This window comes from Penicillium lagena, assembly GCF_028827675.1.
Source record: "Penicillium lagena strain IBT 129212 chromosome Unknown utg000005l_segment0_segment0, whole genome shotgun sequence".
Lineage (NCBI taxonomy): Eukaryota > Fungi > Ascomycota > Eurotiomycetes > Eurotiales > Aspergillaceae > Penicillium > Penicillium lagena.
The window spans coordinates 1,829,811-1,847,830 of NW_026623226.1; the positions used below are offsets into that span (position 1 = coordinate 1,829,811).

Sequence of the window (18,020 nt, forward strand, 5' to 3'; positions counted from 1 at the left end):
CTCCTTTCCATTCCCGCTCATTTCCGAAAGCCAGTGTCCGTCTTAAACCGATAGTGATACAAGGCATAGTATCTGAAAATATGCGTTCCAGCCTGTCCTGCGAATTCTGCAGGTGAGTTTCACTCATGTTTCAAATGTTCCATCAAGGCATTGAACCATCACCCTAACCCCGTCCACCAATATAGGCGGTCTAAGATCAAATGTGTGCACACTGGAAACCCACCATGCCAGAAGTGTCAAAAGTCAGACATCCCCAATTGTGTTCTTAGTCGGCCTCGCCAGAAAACGTTGAAAAATACCGGACGCCGATCATATCAGTCAGAGAGGCCTACCTCAGGTCCCCTACCACCCAATGAACATGGAGCCAACGGGTCTACTCAACCGTCGTCTTCCTCACCAGGACGTGATAGGGTGACCAATGCAGAAACCCATGAAGACGTGGAATCCTGGGGAGGATTTTGCACTGATGAACATCTTTCTAGTCTGAGCTCCGGCATCATTTTTAAGGCACTCAACACATTCGCAAACAAATACCCAGAACTCGGGATCATTCACATCCCCCAGTTCATGAAAGAATTCCGATCACTAGGCTCTCGTGAGACAAAAACATTACTTGCAGCAATTCTTGCCATCACCAGATCCCGTCTCTTATCTCTGAACTCTTCCTGGTCTGAAACCATCCTATCCAGAGAACAATATGCTTCTTACGCTGGAGAAACTATATCCCATAGTGTCCTTGGAGAACCAAAGATCCAAGTTGTCCAAGCGTTACTTGTGATGACGCTATTTGAATGGGGCACTCGGGAGTTTCACAAATCCTGGATGTACTGTGGTAGGCCTTCCATCACACTATAACATAATTTATATGATCTAAGATTCGCCAGGAATGGCGATCCGAATCATGCAAGCTATACACAGCCACCGTATTGCTCCATATCCTCTTGATTTTACAACTACCAACGAGCGAAGTGGAATCTCTCTCGCAATTGAGAACAGGACTTTCTGGTCGTGCTTCATAATGGACCGGATGATCAACTCTGGAACCTATAACCCACCCATGCTTCCAATGTCAGAAATGAAAAACATGAAAATCAGTCCACCATTGAGCGCAGTTGAGTTTACATTTGGCCCGGACGTGAAGTCAAACAGAAACGGCGTTGAACAAATCCTCTCAAATTCTGGGTCTCGACCTTCCGATCTCTTAGACATCACTCAATCGTTTGAGATATTGGTATCGGGATTTGATATATGGGCCCAAGTCATGACATTCGTCTTCAAAGATGGCCGGCGAGCACCAGGAATGTGTAGCCCGAATAATTGCCCATGGGTTCCGGGATCACCGTGGTCGCGAACAAGGAGTCACCTGGAATGTTGGAGAGCTGGCCAACATCACCGGCTCCACTACCCGAACAACAGTGTTGCAGCTCATATGAGTCTAGGTTGTGGGGAGTCTTTCGTGTATTCGAATTTACTCTACTATATCTGGTATGGACAGTACTCTACCGAGTCGTAACAAAGTCAAAGCTGACATATATGTCGTGCAGCACCCTCATCCTTCATCGTGAATATTTTCCCTTCATGCCTCTTGCAGACTCAAGTCCCCGCGGCCCACTTGAAATTCCTGTTCTTGAAGCTCAAGCTCCAAATGGCTGGTGGAATGAAAGTGCTGCAGAGCTTTTTGGAGCCGCAAAGAACATTTCTAGCCTACTCCATGAAGCATCAGACTGTGGGGCTGATTTGATGTCACCCTTAGTGGGATTCTGTGCCTTCAATGCTGCATATATGGATCTTTACATCTTCAGGTTTCCTCAAATGAATTTATGTCGCAGCCCCGATGCCAAATTACACTTGGATTATTGTCTCTCTTATCTTGAAGACTTTCAGCATCAATGGAGTATTGGTGAAAGCTGGGTAAGTTCATCCCTTTAAACCCTACATATTCCTCTACTGATTCATGTCAGATCAAAACTGTCAAGCATGCTTCATTACTCTACGAACGAGCTGCTGCCGATAAAGCATGGTATCAGGGCAGCTCGCGAGCTGACTTGGACATTTTGCACCAATCTATCCATGAGTTTCGCGTGGTTGATAGGTCTGACCAACAAATCCGGGAGATTGAGGGCGCGGAGAGAAGTATTACCTCTCTGACTTCAAGTTTATCTACCCCATTATCAAATTCCGAATCTGATGTATCGGAGAGGAACGTCACAATTAACGATTTGCTGCCAGAGATGGTCAGACATGCCCAGGAACAAGGCACTTGGGCTCAAGGGTGGCCAGCATTGGGTGAGGTGAATCTGGCTTTATTTTCGGGATGATTCAATACAAAGGCACAATATAGATATATTGACAGTTTGTTATCTAGACTATCTATCTACAAATTAATCTATCTCGAGACTCATTCTTACAAGCCCCATGCTAAGTCGACATTCACGATGCAATGAAGTGGAAATCTCCCTGATTCAAAGCTTCGCCATACCAGCCTTCTGTTCCTCTTTGGCCTTTTCTTTCAGAATTCTTCTCAATATTTTCCCAGCTGCACTTTTCGGGATTTCATCGACGAAGCGAATTCCACCCCGCAGTTTCTTGTGGTTTGAGACCTTTGAATTCAGCCAGTTGATAATTTCCTGAGCCGAGCCATCAGAGCGTTCTATGCCCGGTCGCAGCACAATATAGGCACGAGGGACCTCAGTGTGCTCCTTTTCAAAGTTTACCCCAATAACAGCCGCGTCATTGACGTTTGGATGACCGAATAGCAGCCCCTCAAGCTCTGTGAACAATGTCAGATGCCGCTAGAGCAAAGATTTCATGGAAACTAACCTGCAGGTGCCACTTGGAACCCCTTGTACTTAATGAGCTCTTTCACTCTATCGGTAATGTAGAAGCTGCCATTTGTGTCTTGATACCCGACGTCACCAGTTTTGAAATATCCATCCGAGCTGAAGGAATCCTTTGTGGCCGCCGGATTGTTCCAGTAGCCTTTGAAGACGTTGGGCCCTTTGAGATAGAGTTCGCCAGTCTGGCCAGCGGGGACCTCTTCGCCATCAGTAGAAACATACTTCGCGGTCATATTTGGCATCATCTTCCCAACGCTTCCACAACTGGCATACCATTCCTCCCAAGGCTGCATATGGGTGACGGGGCTGGTCTCACTCAGGCCGTAAGCATTGTTGATCTTGACATTCGTACGCTTATAAACGGCGTCAACAAGCTCGCGTGTTAATGGTGCAGCGCCGGAGGTGATCATGCGCAGAGAGCTGAGGTCGTACTTCTCAACCACTGGATGGTTCGCGAGGTGGACCAGAACTGGTGGCGCGACATATACAAATGTCACCCTATGCTGCTGCACTATCTTGAGGAATAATTCCAAATCAAAGCGTTCCATTGCAATCATCTCAATGCCCCGGTACAAAGACTGATGTATAAGAGCTGTGAGACCTGAACAAAGCATTAGATATGATCAAAACATAAGTAGCTTATGGTTTTGCTCAACTCACCATAGATATGGTAAAATGGGAGCAACCCGATGAATTTGTCATTTTGCCACGAATAGCTCTTCCCAATCGATGAGGTGAACATCAGGATATCGGAGACAACGTTGGAATGCGTCAACATTACACCTTTCGGGAGTCCAGTGGTGCCAGACGAATAAACCAAGAATGAAAGATCTTTATCTGGATTTAGAGGTGTTCTTTTCATGCTTCGGGTAGCTTTGATTTGATCGAAATGTTTGAACTGTCCGCCTGGGTCTCGATCATCACCAAGCAGCATGATGCGATCCAAGGGAATGTTAACCTTCTTGGCAGCGGCCGTGACGACAGGTAAAAGCGAATGGAATGTTGCAATTGCCTTGGCACCGTTGTCTTTCAACTGGAAGGAAAGCTCATCAACAGAATAGGCAGGGTTTGACGGTGAGACAGTTCCACCCGCAAAAAATGTCCCGTATATTAGGACAGGTATATCAATACTATTGGGAGCGAAAATAGTGAGAATATCGCCTTTTTGCCAGCCCCATGTTGACCGCAAGCCTTCCCCGAAAGCAGAAGCGGCATTTTGCAGATTTTCGAAGCTATAATGCCGGTGTGTAACTGCATCGCGATAGATCACTGGGGAAGATTAGCACAAAGCAGACAGATTATCATTCTCAAACAAACCTTTATCAGCTGGGAATGGTTCATCCCGCTTCTCTTCGAACATCAACCCCCAAAGGTCTACCGCCGGGATATTGATGGCCGGAAAGGACGATTCTGTCGGCATGTTGTCGGGTGACTTTAGAGGAGTCCCAGCCACTCAGTTTACTTGCCTGCCGCAAGGAATAGATAGGTATGACCTTGAGAGCTGCGCTCTTATATCCGACTAACTGATGGCTATAGCCCAGGAAAAGAAACACGAGGCAACGGAAAAGAGCTTGTCAACTTCTGGAACGACAACGGCCGAGGAGAAGAGAGGGGTTGGTCACATGACTTGTAGAATATTGAACAAGAAGTGATCGGCCATGACTCGGCATTATCGGCTTTCCAGAACGGGAAATTTATGCAGCAGGCAAAATGCTGTCTCTTAGTCGAATTTGCCTGCTCGCCAGACGAGTGACTACCGCGGGAACAGAGCTTGACTGCTCTATTCGTACATATGCGAACTAGGTCCTTTGTGGCCAACGTACACCCGGGCGGTCTTTTCACATTTCGGCTCTCGGCTCAAGTAGAGAAGCCGGTCAAAATTCCAATTGTTTACTTATTTACATATCCTTGTTTCTAGCAATACAGTGCGTCTCGAAGCCGGTGCCACCACCTTCACTCTTTCATTGTTTCCCGAACCCCTATGCCAAGTCCCACTAGTCTATCTTAGAATTAGACTCGGTATATCGATATTCCTGTATCAGTATCTATACGCTGACTTACTCTAATTATAATACGTCGCTCTGTCTTGGAACTGAATTGGCGATCCAAGGCAACTGGGATTTTCATAGTAATGCAAACAAGTCAACCATCAGAGCCAGAGAGGGCCTCGAGAATCTGGCGAGATATCGATTCCTTCTGCCACTCCTATGTCCAAGTAACAGTTTGTTGGATTATACCGTACCAGACAGTGCAAACAGTGACTTACATTGACTTGTTTACCTGCAGACTACAGACGCATGGATGGTCAGCTTCACCACTACGAGCATTCTCGATAACTAGTAATTTAACGAACTTTCGTATAAATAGGCAAACGAGAATTCTCTGGCGGATTTAAATTAATCAGTCTAAGACAAACATCAACACGAAGCAATAGGGATCAGTTAGATAGAAAAGTTTTACTTCTGTAGAGGCTGTATCGCACGGACGTGGATAATAGTAGGGCTTTTGCCTCGGTGTTAGTTCTTCCTGCGTGTTTCGTCTTCTATCATAGGCCATAGAACGACTAGTAAACAGAGCTCAATCATTTCGGCGGTGATACCACCGGGCGCAGATAGTCGAAGGTTTACAGGGAAAGAGAGCTAAATGGGATGGCAAGACAACGAGAGGTAAGCCTGTAGAGGTAATAAGAAGATGAATGGCAGGAGCCGGTGGTGGTTGTGCAAGAGAAGGAAGATATTGGAAGCTGTGAAAGAACAGGAACTGGTGGAAGTTGTAGGAGGGAAGAAGAAGGAAGGCTGGAAGTCAAGTTTATATTCGCCGAGAATCTTGCGTAGCTCATCAACCTGTATCATAAAGGAAATTAGATTTTAAATACATATGCGCACCAACAGCCATGCAAACGCCAAAGCAAGTGTTGTTTGTGAAGAAACAAAATAGGAAACATCCAAACGGCAGTTAATAACTCGCGGATGATCCAGGGACAAAGTCCATCCCCTTCGAACCCGCAACGTATCCCCCCTGGCCCCAGAAAGTACGAGCAGCATCAGCCCACATGGTCTCGGGCTTCATAATGTTCTCAAAGGTATAGAAGCGACGGTAGTCGGCGGCCTCATAGACGAACTGCAGAGGCACCTCATCCTCGCCCTTGCGGTAGGCACTCCTGAAGTTGACCTGTCCTCCTTCCCCACCGAGCTGGAAGGGAATTCTGTGGGGGTTCGGGAAAGCTTTATAGATATTTTTCCTTAGCTCGGCAGTGGGAGCGACTTTGTACGCCGTCTCTCCAATTGCAAGAATCTGCGATAACGAGGCAGCAGTGTTACCCTTAGAACCGCCGATGGCTTGCATTGGTCCGACTCGTGGCCGTCCGCCGAAGACTAGGCTCTTGACAGCGCCTTGGCTCTTCATCAGCTCTGCGAAGACCGTGCAGGTTGATGTGCAGAGTCCGTCTGTCAACTATTCAGTTGGTTGGTTAGCATTTCCGTCTCATTTAGAATTCCCAAATGGTTATGGCCGGTTACTTACCAAGAGAATGTTCTCCGGTTCAAATAGTCGCTCGTTGGGAATCTGAGGAACCCCGCCGTAGCCTCGAATCGGAGACGTAGGCATGGAAGATTTGGCCAGCCATTCAACGCCCATCAAGGCTGACATATTCCCTCCGAGCTGTTCGTAGGGCCCGTAGATTTCCTGCCATGATTCAAAATGTAAAACCTGAGTCGGAGTTTGGTCGGGTTTGACAATAGCTTCGATGCAAAGATCACTAGCAGAGTCGCAAGCAAGATAATCAGCTTTCTTGGCGACTTTCAGATGGGCAAGTGCCTGTCCAGCAAGATTGAAAGCCTCGTGATCGCGTATGCGAGAAGCCTGGTAGATATCTTGGTCGGGGAAGAACAGCTTAAATAAGTCCATACCACTGCTGAGATCACCTCCCGGATTGGCAGATAGATCGATAACCAACTTTTTCTTGCCGTCTCGGACTGCTTGCACGACGAATTTGGTTGCGATACTAGCAAACTCGGCGGGCTCCATAGCGTATTCGGAGGGCTCGAAGCTAGGGATGGCAAGAACGGCCACATCCTGCAGATCAGTCTCGTTGAGATAGTAACCGGAAAGCATATTATAATTATCCCGCGCGAGAGGCTTAGGATAAAAGAATGGCAAAGGGTTGGTGGTGTTTAAAGACCCCCCACTAGATGTCGAGGACAGAGACGCGGAAGATGATGTGCCCTTAAGACAAGCGCCTTTAAGCAAGGATTGGCCACTGGTATACGCAAAGCCGACATCCGTCTGGGCAACAATTGGCTTGTGAATGGTCGTCCCGTTGGCAAATTGTATCTCATACGTTGCTCGCCCAGGCCAACCAAGCTGTTGCACAGCGAAGCCTCCTTGAGGAGAGAACGAATCGGCCACTAACCGCACGGGCGACATGAACATCATATTATAACTGATTACCTGTTAGATGGCCAGTTTTGATGCTAGATATAACACTTACCGAGCATCTGGATCCTGCAATGACATTAGGCTAGATAGGTTTTCTATTGCCTCTGCTGCCGGCTCACCATTGATAGCGACAATAGGGGAGACAGTTGAGGAGCCTGAATTGAGTAGCCGCGCATCCTCTGAAGCGTAGATCTGTGGAATCTTGACTCCATCCGTGGAAATTGATACCACAGGGAGATCTACCTCAAAGCTAAAGATCTGTGGAGAGCAGGTATCAATAGAGAGGTGTCCGTCATTGGAAGTTGCTAATAGCTGGTCGATGGCTTGGTCAAACTCGTACTGGCTACTGAACGCTCCTAACAGGGCTAAGTCTTCAATGATTTTGAGGCCACCTAGAATATCCGTAGGAGGAGACAAGTAACCAAGCGGCGGGTCTAGCGTAGGGAGATTGCATGTTAGAAAAAGACGTAGTTGTTAAAGCGCCATACTTACTTTGGAGTACCTCGAGAGTGCTTTGCCACTGCACAAACTTCGTGATTTCGCTGACAAAAAGAGTACCATTTCTAGGGTCGAAGGGCATAGATCGAAGGCAGTTGTAGGCCAGCTCCCCTGGAACTGTGACAAAGTCCGTTACTGGGTAGGGCCTGTCAGTTGTGTAGATCAAGATTGCTGATCCGTTTCATTCCATACCGTTTGCTTTTCTGGCTTGTGCGGCGAGCTTAGAGACGCCCAGGCAAGCATTCTGTTGCGTGCTGTTTCTGCTCGGAAGTGCGACTGCGGACAAGCCGCCAGCCAGGACAAGAAGTAAAGAAAATTTCGGGATCATGGTTTCATATGATTCTCAATGAGACTGCGAATATGTGCGAAGAAAATAAACGGAAAGCGAAGAGATCGTGCGACTTGTGTGTTTATATATGCATCTATCCCGTTGGCCATTAAGGTCATAAGGGTGAGGGCGAGGCTGTACCGAAGTGTAGTTTTCTATAGATTTCGTCCTCATAGTTGGGGCGAAGCAACACGCATAGATGACCCTTATAATTAGCGTGCTTAGGCTCGTTCGGCTATCCAAATGATGAGGCTACCTATTCTGTAAGAGATGGCCTAGTATGGACTAGTTTGGTGGCTTAGAGGGACCATTGTGGGGGCAAGGTTAATGGCCGGCCTTATTCGCGTCTAGCGATGCGCTCATTCGCTGTGCCGTGATTTAGGCGTGGTTAAAATTGCTAAGGCCCCCCACACTATCTGAACAGCCTTGCGTTAAATAGCGGAAGCTGAAGCTTTTTAGTAAGTTCTAAAAAAAGATGCGCATTGGCGCAAATGAACAACTTCACCAATTATCGAGCTTCCACCGTACAAGAATACGATTAAAATTAAATTATGCCTTAGCCAAATTTGGATCGGAAGTTGTGATCGGCGCTTTCACTCTACTGGCTATTTCTACTTTGTGTGCACAATGTCCTGTCGCTGGGTTGTGATAGACTAACCTAGCAGCCCCAATATGGACCAGTCAGTTACTTCTTTTCTATGTTCCGGAAGTGCAATAATCCCTATCTCGTAGGGAGGGAGTTAAAGCGGTGGCGCCAGGACGGAAATGCCACGAAAATCGACATCTAAGGTCACGCAGTTTCGTGGCCTTTCCGGCGTCGCCCTGAGTTACTTCGTACCACATAGTAATTTGTATGGTAGACCTGTGTGCCTCCTATCCTACAAATGTCTCCCAGCCACCCAGAGTCTGCCCTCAACTCGTACAAAACTAGGTGTACATGATCTCTCATAGTAATTAATATGGCAGGCCAGGTACTCCACTTTTCTTAAAGGTCTCCCGTAGACCTGGCAGTCACCCGCCACGCGGGTCCAAGGTCTAGTCTCTCCACCCGCTCCTCACAGGGTCGGACCCCACCAACCCTGACCCTGTCAAATCTCGACATAGTTATTTTGAATTTTCTCGCTATCCTGAACAAAGCCTCCATCCGCAATGCTCAATTTTGCAACAAATTCATGGATGTTGCCCGTGTTGATCTTGTCGATGGAAATCTGGTTCGTGAAATCAATAGTGATGAACATTATCTCGATGCTGCTGTCTAGGCCGCGAATCTTTTGGATAACTAGAAGCAACTTGGTTTGATCTCGTCCAGAAAGGATGATCATTGATGGTGGTTGTCTAGCAAGAGAAGGGGCAGTCTCGGCCCCGATTCCCGCTTCACTGGGACCGGTTATTAGAACTATCAGCAGATGTTAGTTCAGTTGTAAACCGTACATTTGCGACCTCTAACCCATACAGCAAATTCGCGCACAACTTCATCCCCAGTTGACGCTCACGACCACTTCGGCGATATTTTTCGGTAACGATATTCACAGGGAAGCAGTCAAAACAAGCCGCCAGCTAGTCATGGAACGGTCGTGTAAGCTCAAAATATAAGTAATTCAAATCTTCAAATCTTCAAGCGAATCAAAGCTGACCGACGGATTTTAACATTATCTCCGTCTGCCCAAAAATCCGAATTTCACATCTCCATGAAGCTACTGTAGAAGCAAGGAAAACATTATTTGTCAATAGGCGCATTTTTTGTCCGAAAGAGATTAGCAATCTGGTCACGCTTTGCAGGATGGACGTAATGCATACCCGCCCCCTGGTAATAGTCGGGCCCTCCCCAGCGAAATGTAAACCCAGCCAAATCCAGACTTTTCTCCGTCGAAGCATTCTAAGAGGCCACATGGGGAGGACCCGTTCTTTTCTCTGGTGGATGCTGGCTGGCTGTCGGCCCGAACCGAGCCAGGCCCATCTCCACTGCCATGGGCCTCTAGCCACCTCATCAACTTTTTCGATTGATGGCGCGACATTTTGTGGCACCCGAACTTGCAGCCCCGCCATCTCATCGAGGTGCAAGGTGGTTTTTTCGAATAGGTGATCGCACAAAGTCTCGAGCATGACTGGAGTGATGCTACGGGGTCGTCCACCTTTATTAGGTGGTGTTTTGTCGCTGCCAAATATCCGTATATTGGAAGAGATTCTCAGGATGGTACTCCTGCTACAGCCAGCAGCCTGTGCCGTCTACGATATAGATAGTTCCCCACTGTGTATCATGCCAGAGATAAGCTCATGCTTTGAGGGGGCTCGGTGGGCTCGGTTTGTGGCCATCTTAGTTCAACAACTCGTAATTGATTGTTAAGATGCGCGTCCCGAGGGAGGCTGGCGGGTGTACTGAATTTACAAGCAAAGATATGCTTGGAATTACTATGTAATTAGCAGCAATACACCTCCAACGAGCAAGGGTACTCCGGAAAAACTCCCAATATAGACTGGTGTGTCTTGGCGGTGGGGATGGAGAATCAATCAAAGAGTGTAGGTGGTGGCGGCACTTTTGAGACGCACTGTACCACCTACCTACTGACATCTCATTCTCTACTATTCGACACGATCCCCTCGAATTATCCAGTGGCAGAACTACGTTTCAACGATCAGACAGTGGCTATTACTGAGGTCGGGGCCGGCCTCGGTAGGGCTAATGCTTTGTTTTTTGCTTCAAAGGAAGCTAATGTGGTTGTCAGTGACCTTGGTGGTTCTATGAAGGGAGATGGAGGTTGGTGAAAGGCTCAACCTCCAAGCCCGAGAACCTAAATATCATGGTGAGGAGCGTTAATTAAGAAAAAGTCTAACACCCAACGGCATTTGTTCAAATTCACCAAATGAGTTTTATAGTCTAGGCACGTGGAATGAAGAGTTGTCATCTCTTGGTGGCTTTGGTTGCAGATCATCATACCACTCCTCATTGTTCAACCCTTCCAGTATTGGGAAATAAAACTGATCATTACAGTCCACCTGAATATTGTAATCGAGAGTATTCATTGTGTCCAGCAAACCACCGACACTGCCAAGGGGGTCTCTGGGATTCTGTTCCCATTCAATAGTTTGCGGTATCCCAGGTTGATTATCATCATGATCATTGGGAGATGGAAACAACTCAGGAAGTATGAATTGGGTAATCATGTCTTGATCTTTGGAGCTGAATGGTAGGTAGAATGGGAGATCGAATATATCAACTGAGCGGGGATTAGAATCGTGGTCGAGGTTTCCAGTAGACGTGCGGCGGTGTAGCTCCATGGGAGACGGATGGTTCCACGCCGATGAGTGAATGCCTGCTAGCGGCTTTAAGCTGCTGAGAAGCCCGTGGTCTGTTTCTCTCGACGCAGAGTATGGGGTTATATGAGTTTCAGACATTGCTTCATGGCTTGTGAAGGCTCGATCAAAATACTCTTTTAAGGTTCTATTGTCGAGAATAGCCACAAAGAGTTGATGTGTTACCTTTGCTATAAGCCACACTTGAGACAGATCGTCTAGTGCACGGAAACAGATGTTGATTTTCACACGGCAGGCTATAACGGCGGAAGGAACTGTGGATAGTCTTGCATGATGAATATGCATCGTCAGAGCAGTGAACAGACTGTAAACACTTTCAAATATCAGCTTTTTGTTGAAGGACTATGAAGGAAATTTTTCATACATGAAGCAAGGTAGGTATTTAACTTCACCATGTTCTCGCTGTGTGTTGATAATTGACGCTATCATATCAGCAGCATAAAATGCAACCGTTCTGGACACTGCCATTGTGTCCTCGGCTTTATTTTCTCCCATATTATCTGAGGAAGGCCACATGTAAGCTCTGTGTAAAAGACACAGTGATGTGCTAGTATAATCAGCATAACTCTCAGGCCAATAAGCTTGGACATACTAGTAATTCAAATGCAACAAAGCCGCCCAGAAATTGTGACGGGAGTGGTGCCAATTAACGTCGTTTGGACAATTTCGCAACCAGGAGGCAAGTGCGAGACTGGAACTAGTCAAGTCTTTGCTTTCTGACTTGCTGGACATTGAGACTTCTTGGGAGAGTACGCGGACCATGATTTTGCACAAGGAAACGTACTGAAGAAAAAAGTGAACATGTATGGAGTTGGGAGTATAAATACCCGCTCGCCCCATGTCTCCTTCCTTAAAGTCATCCTCGTTCAATGTTTCGATATCGGAGTCATTCATGTTAATCCCAATTGGTCGATCTAGAGCCAAAGCTACCGAGCAGTCTCTAGTAAAAAGGGTCCACCAAATTCGTTTCCACAATCTTTGATCTGCTCGGCCAATCCCTTTCAACTTTGCACTGTTCCTCAAGTTAACCAAAGTTACTGGTTTGATCTATGCGAAATTTTGGCGCCATACCCTCGATGCATATCAAATCCCTGCGCGGAGACCACAGCCAATCTCGTCCAGTAGAAGACGTTTTTGGTCATTTCTGTGCCCAAGTTAGTATCGATGATTTTAAGTTCAATGTAGAAACCAACCCTCCGGACCTTCCCAGTACCAGCCAAAAAGTATCAGTGCTTGGACTACCGCAACACAATCACCCTCATAGTTTGCATCATATAACGCTTTTGCTCTTTTGTAAAAATTCATTGATGCCGATATTGTAGAAGACCCGTTTATGTCTAAGAGCTGAGGACTCGTGCAAACTCTCGAGCCAGCCAGCAGAACCGCTTGCAAAAGTAAAAGTGAGGGTGGGTTTTTAGGATTTCCATACTGGCGCATAAATCGACAGCGGTCGATTATCGGAACAACTGGAGCAACCCAGTTGAAGTATGCAGCCACTAATTCATCACATAGTGATTTTGGTGGTAGTAAGAAAGCACCTTGCAGAGACAAAATATCTAAGCCAGGCGCTGGAAGACAAGGAAACCCATCCTGAAAGTTGTCAAAAACGATAGGAGTGGTGGCAGTCTGTTGGACATTGTTGTTTTCTAGCTGATTTGCTGGGGGGTTTTGATTTTTCTGACAGCTGTCGGTGTTTTTAGGTAGAACAGTTTCCGTGGTTCGCTTGCGTTTGCTGATCGCATCGATTTCGTCACTTTTATAGATACTCCGCTGTCAGTCTCCGCTGATTTTGGAAGAAATATGATCAATGAAACCGACCTCTTATACGATTTATATTTGGTTCGGGTTTTGCGCCACCTCAGGCTCGGAAGCCTGCACTCCACACCAAATGCCGCGCAATTTGAACAAGGCTTTCCAGATCTAGCTATGGCATCACACCGAACCTGGACATATTAGAATGTATGTAAATTTCTTTCCGAAAACAGAGAATATGAACGAAGTTATAACTTCAGAGGCGTGTTTTTACCTTCCTTGCGTGGCAGATCTTAGAAGCAAGTTTATTAGCCCAAGTCTACGATTACCGATTGAGATACCATGAATTGTTTTCATCAAGAAACTTACCTCACAAGCACGTGTTGCCCGTCGTCTATGACATCAAAATCAAGTTAGAACATGCACCGGGAACTGTTCAGATTGCAAATTCCGCGAACAGAAAAGGGGGAAATGGATCAGCAGCATATCCAACGTAACCTACTTCCGAAATCCACGAGAGGAAGATTGCTCATTACTGGACATATTGGTTTCAGGACCACAGTCCATCAATACACAAAACGTTGTCTTGGGGTCGGTGATATCCGCTGTTTCGTTAACGGAAGCTCCGCTCACACTGGAGTTGTGTTTTCTCACTCAGGAACAAGGAAGAGGAGGTGAAAGTATTATTGAACCAAATCCTATTGAACTTGCCATTGAATATGTGGCTGTGAAAGCGATGTACGGAATCGGGTTTGACATGGGAGAAAACCGTATCGGCCCTCGTCAAATGCTTTAATATTGCGGGGGCCTTGAAGTACGTACGCGGGGCTAATAGGGCAATCTACCGATCTTCGGGTTTCCATTTTGATTATTCTGGCCATCTTTCGCTAATTTTAGGCCGCTTTCTCGCAGGATGCGACCCGGCAGATTGCATCTTTGTTTCGGCGAGGGCTGCGTGACTGTACCTCAACTATCAACTATTACATACAACTGCATGAAGACATCGTTTCTGAATAAATTTAGTTGTCATAAAAGGAACTGACCCTTGAGAGGAGCTCTACTTGACCAAAAAACTTATTTTAATTGTCACTAAGGGTCCGAGTCACGTACCGTGGGGTGGGTGTAGTACGTCCCGCTAATCCGACATTGATTAACCGAAACCCGATAAAGATTGTCATGGGGCAACGTCTTTTCCGATACGAATAGCCGATCACCAAAATTGAGATTTACCGATCAATTATTATTATTAAACATCTTGTTTGTAGGTTGGCACTCAATCAAAGCTGTGTATTCACGCTCCAGGATTACTGGGTATCCCAAAGGTTGTAAGTCCTGAACAATCAAGCATATATTAGCCTCTAAACGGTCAAACTCTGCCTTGACCGTAGCAGCACCATGTATGTGGTTAATATATAGTAGCGTGATTCTCCTTAGCAAGTATCCAAATCCTAGGTCTAGAACGGTTCGGCTGAACAACCCAAGTGACAATCTCCCTGCACCAGCAGCTTTCCTCTCTACTTTCCATTTTGCAAAAGCAACATAAGAACTGAACTTGAGACCGGGAAGGATTCCCTACCACACTTTTATGCAACCTTACTTTAATCTCTGCCTCCACATCCATTGTCATGTCTTTGATAGAGCAGTTGTTCTCACCTTCAGAGCTGGAATATCTCAATGAATCAGTGACTGAAATCGAGAAACCTCGTGATCATAGACACAAGAAAACAAATGCCTTGCACACGAGGCAGTTTTTAGACGACCAGATAGTCAGTCCATGCGACACTGTTCTATCTGGAGTTGATAAGTTGACTGAAATGCGAAATGGTTCAACGCCACACCAAGCACCTCTATGCATGCTGCCACTTCGCTTTCGACCCGACCCGTTTATTCCCCTGGGATAAATACCGGCCTTAAATTGTCCGAGGCCAATAACCTGGCGGAGAAAGGCAACCGGATAAATCAAATTGTCAATTTCAAAAAGCTTAGGATCCTTTCATACAGATCAAATCGAGAGGATTCCGTTACTTTCATAGATATCTGCACCCTATTCTGTAATCAGTCCCAGTTTCAGTACCGCGCTACATTATTTGGCATTTTACTTCAAATATGGCCTTAATTCCCGAATATCCAAATTACTACTCGGACTGATAAGACACCACAATTTGTAAAATGATGTCTATGACTCGCTCAAACAGCGAAATAAATTGCCATTACCGCTCATGATTATTAGGTGATGACCATATCTTGGCTGACATGACAAATTTGTACCCAGATTCATATCAAAAAGCAAAGTGAAACACAATCACTTGAGCTCCGGGAAGGATCGGAGGAAATGAGCCTCACAGTGATACCCATCCGGAACTTTCTCCAAATAGAGCTGATGATACTCTTCCGCATCCCACCAAGGCCCAGCCTCTACAATCAAGGTATGAACAGTATCCTTGAACCATTGCTTGTTAACCTTGTCCATCACTTCTTGTGCTATCTCTCGTTGCGTATCGTTGTGGTAGAATATGGCAGAGCGGTAATTTGTTCCTTCATTGCGACCCTGTTTGTTGAGCGAGGTAGCATCGTGGATTCGATAGAAGAATTCTACAAGCGATCGGTATGAGACAATGGCCGGATCAAAAATCACTTTCAAGGCCTCGGCATCTAGATATATCTTCGTTGGCATTTGTTTCGACGATTTTGGGGAAGCTTAGAAAAGCGCACGTCCAGTGGTGCCAGTACAGACTCCTTCGTATGTTGGGTCCACTGTCTCACCGCCGGTGTATCCAACTCGTGCATCTTTCAATCCATTTTCATTTCCGAAATGCTTTCGGTACAGATGTTCAATTCCCCAAAAGCAACCGGCGGCGAACGTGGCTGTTTCATCTTTTGTGTCGTTTGTTTGCGTCATTGTGTCAGGGTTTCGATATATAGCTTTGCAGGATAGATGCAACGAGGATCTTGCTCAAAAACAAACCAAGTGACTTAGACTAACCAGGCATTGTGAGATAATCTGTAACTTATAGCAGATGGGTTCAGCTACTGAGGTGGGGGCTTATTGAAGATGGCCCGAGGGAAAATGGCGGACTAATTTGTCAGAGTGCATCCCCGCTCCTCCATTAATAATTATCAGAATTTGACTATAATTCTAGTACTCCATAAACCGACCGGGTTGTTTCCTTTAATCTTCAATGCTCGTTCGGCTCGGCTTTCGGGAAAAGTTTCCGATCTGGGCCAGCAAGCGATTTCGGGCAGATGAACCCTGTGGGTATTTTGGATGAGGTATTCCGATATATGTCGGTGTTTATGAGTTTAGGCTACCAACTCGACGCTTTTCAGTAATCGAGGGCTTTGAAGGTGTATCTTCCTCCTTGTCTTCTGGATTTAAGAAAGCACAAAAGGACTCTAATGCTTTGCTGGAAGGTCTAGTTGCCTTTGGAAATTCCAGTGATTATCAGGGTAATCTCTAGCTTGAATGCCTTTCAACAATCAATGGTCTCACAGCTTTTGAAACAGTCCTTGAGTTGCTAAAATTTTGAATGCTATGTTCCAGATGGCGGATATCAGCACCGAGAACATCGCCGACCATGTCACAATTTTCTTAAGAACGAATGTAGGCATAGCAGCAATGTTGAATTCTTGTGAAAAATCAGGAAAAGTGTCGACGTCAACCTTAAGAAATTGGACCCCAATATAATCACTGCTGAGTTCTCCGTTTTTTTGGAGAGATTAATTTGCAGGGCCATTCTGTAACCGAACTTGGACCTGATCATGACTCTTTTCAATAATGATAAGAATAAAGGTCAAGTTAGGCAATCGACAAAACTAAAGCGACAAGAAGTAGGCACTTTATTCTGAGATATTTACCAAAGGGACTGTCTTTCCACTTCATAAATTTCCTTTACCTGCTCTTTTTCGAATATCGGTATCTTGGTCCTCGGTAACTCGGCTCGGCTTTAGCCCTGAGCTAAGGAACTAAGGTTTGCAGAAAATCAGATCCTTTGCTTGAAAGAGAATAGTGAGTATGCTGATGCCTCGGTTACCCCGTTGATTTGCACATTGCTAGCTGAGCTGTCAAATATAATTGGGCTCTGACCAGCTCAAAATGTGCAAAGAAAGAACGAACATCTCATTAACATAAACCATTATCTTTTACCGAATTGCAATCAGCCATGGCAACCGGTCAACACAGTGACAGCGAGTGGCGAGCTCTTTTGAGTCCAGGTAAGGCTTTTGCATTTTATAGCATACAGAGCTTAGCCATCATTTGGCTATTTGGTCCTAATGTTTGACGACGCAGAGCAGTTCCGCGTGCTACGAGAGGGAGGAACTGAAGCCAAACATACTGGAGAGTACGAGAAACACTATCCGACTGAAGGTGTTTACACATGTGTTGGGTGCGATGCGCCCTTATACAAAGCTGCAACTAAATTCGACTCTGGATGCGGGTGGCCCGCATATTTTGATTCCATTCCAGGCGCTGTGAAAAGGCAGCCCGACTTTAAAAAGCGTCAAGAGGGCAGAGAGTGGATCGAACTTGTCTGTACCAAATGTGGTGGGCATTTGGGGCATGTCTTTAAAGGAGAAGGGTTCAAAGTTCCCACTGACGAGCGCCATTGTATAAATAGCGTCTGTCTGAAATTTAAGGATGATGACTCAGACAATGCTATGCCAAAGCAGGGCTAGATCCTTACATTAGCCCTGATTGGGATTGGATGTTAGCGATCAGGTCCTTGAATGAATTGTTCTCGACGATACAAGAAACGACCGCTTTCTGCGTAAAATTCCAACGCCTCTTCTATGCATACCAATTTGCTTAGTGTTTATATCTATGAGTATGATCTATGTTATGAAGAGCTGCCTTTTTC

At 46.0% G+C, this 18,020-nt stretch overlaps 6 protein-coding genes across 6 annotated transcripts; 2 read left to right on the forward strand and 4 right to left on the reverse strand.

The window, feature by feature from the left end:
- Nucleotides 1-1,533: 1,533 nt before the first annotated feature.
- On the forward strand, nucleotides 1,534-2,318 carry N7510_007445 (uncharacterized protein; the record flags this gene model as incomplete). The annotated part of the gene is made up of 2 exons (XM_056979370.1): nucleotides 1,534-1,911; nucleotides 1,962-2,318. 2 exons carry the CDS (start codon nucleotides 1,534-1,536, stop codon nucleotides 2,316-2,318), a joined length of 735 nt encoding a protein of 244 aa, XP_056832413.1.
- Nucleotides 2,319-2,462: 144 nt separating this feature from the next.
- N7510_007446 (acyl--CoA ligase) lies at nucleotides 2,463-4,257 on the reverse strand (the record flags this gene model as incomplete). Its single annotated transcript, XM_056979371.1, has 4 exons — nucleotides 2,463-2,770; nucleotides 2,821-3,438; nucleotides 3,498-4,106; nucleotides 4,155-4,257. The coding sequence occupies 4 exons, from the start codon at nucleotides 4,255-4,257 to the stop codon at nucleotides 2,463-2,465; spliced, it is 1,638 nt and encodes a 545-aa protein (XP_056832414.1).
- A 1,535-nt stretch (nucleotides 4,258-5,792) lies between these two features.
- N7510_007447 (uncharacterized protein) lies at nucleotides 5,793-8,100 on the reverse strand (the record flags this gene model as incomplete). The annotated part of the gene is made up of 5 exons (XM_056979372.1): nucleotides 5,793-6,290; nucleotides 6,360-7,278; nucleotides 7,327-7,708; nucleotides 7,767-7,907; nucleotides 7,965-8,100. 5 exons carry the CDS (start codon nucleotides 8,098-8,100, stop codon nucleotides 5,793-5,795), a joined length of 2,076 nt encoding a protein of 691 aa, XP_056832415.1.
- Nucleotides 8,101-9,188: 1,088 nt separating this feature from the next.
- On the reverse strand, nucleotides 9,189-9,422 carry N7510_007448 (uncharacterized protein; the record flags this gene model as incomplete). Its single annotated transcript, XM_056979373.1, has 1 exon — nucleotides 9,189-9,422. One exon carries the CDS (start codon nucleotides 9,420-9,422, stop codon nucleotides 9,189-9,191), a length of 234 nt encoding a protein of 77 aa, XP_056832416.1.
- A 6,044-nt stretch (nucleotides 9,423-15,466) lies between these two features.
- On the reverse strand, nucleotides 15,467-16,063 carry N7510_007449 (peptide-methionine (S)-S-oxide reductase MsrA; the record flags this gene model as incomplete). Its single annotated transcript, XM_056979374.1, has 2 exons — nucleotides 15,467-15,816; nucleotides 15,877-16,063. 2 exons carry the CDS (start codon nucleotides 16,061-16,063, stop codon nucleotides 15,467-15,469), a joined length of 537 nt encoding a protein of 178 aa, XP_056832417.1.
- A 1,373-nt stretch (nucleotides 16,064-17,436) lies between these two features.
- On the forward strand, nucleotides 17,437-17,838 carry N7510_007450 (peptide-methionine (R)-S-oxide reductase; the record flags this gene model as incomplete). Its single annotated transcript, XM_056979375.1, has 1 exon — nucleotides 17,437-17,838. The coding sequence occupies one exon, from the start codon at nucleotides 17,437-17,439 to the stop codon at nucleotides 17,836-17,838; it is 402 nt and encodes a 133-aa protein (XP_056832418.1).
- Between the last annotated feature and the right edge of the window lie 182 nt (nucleotides 17,839-18,020).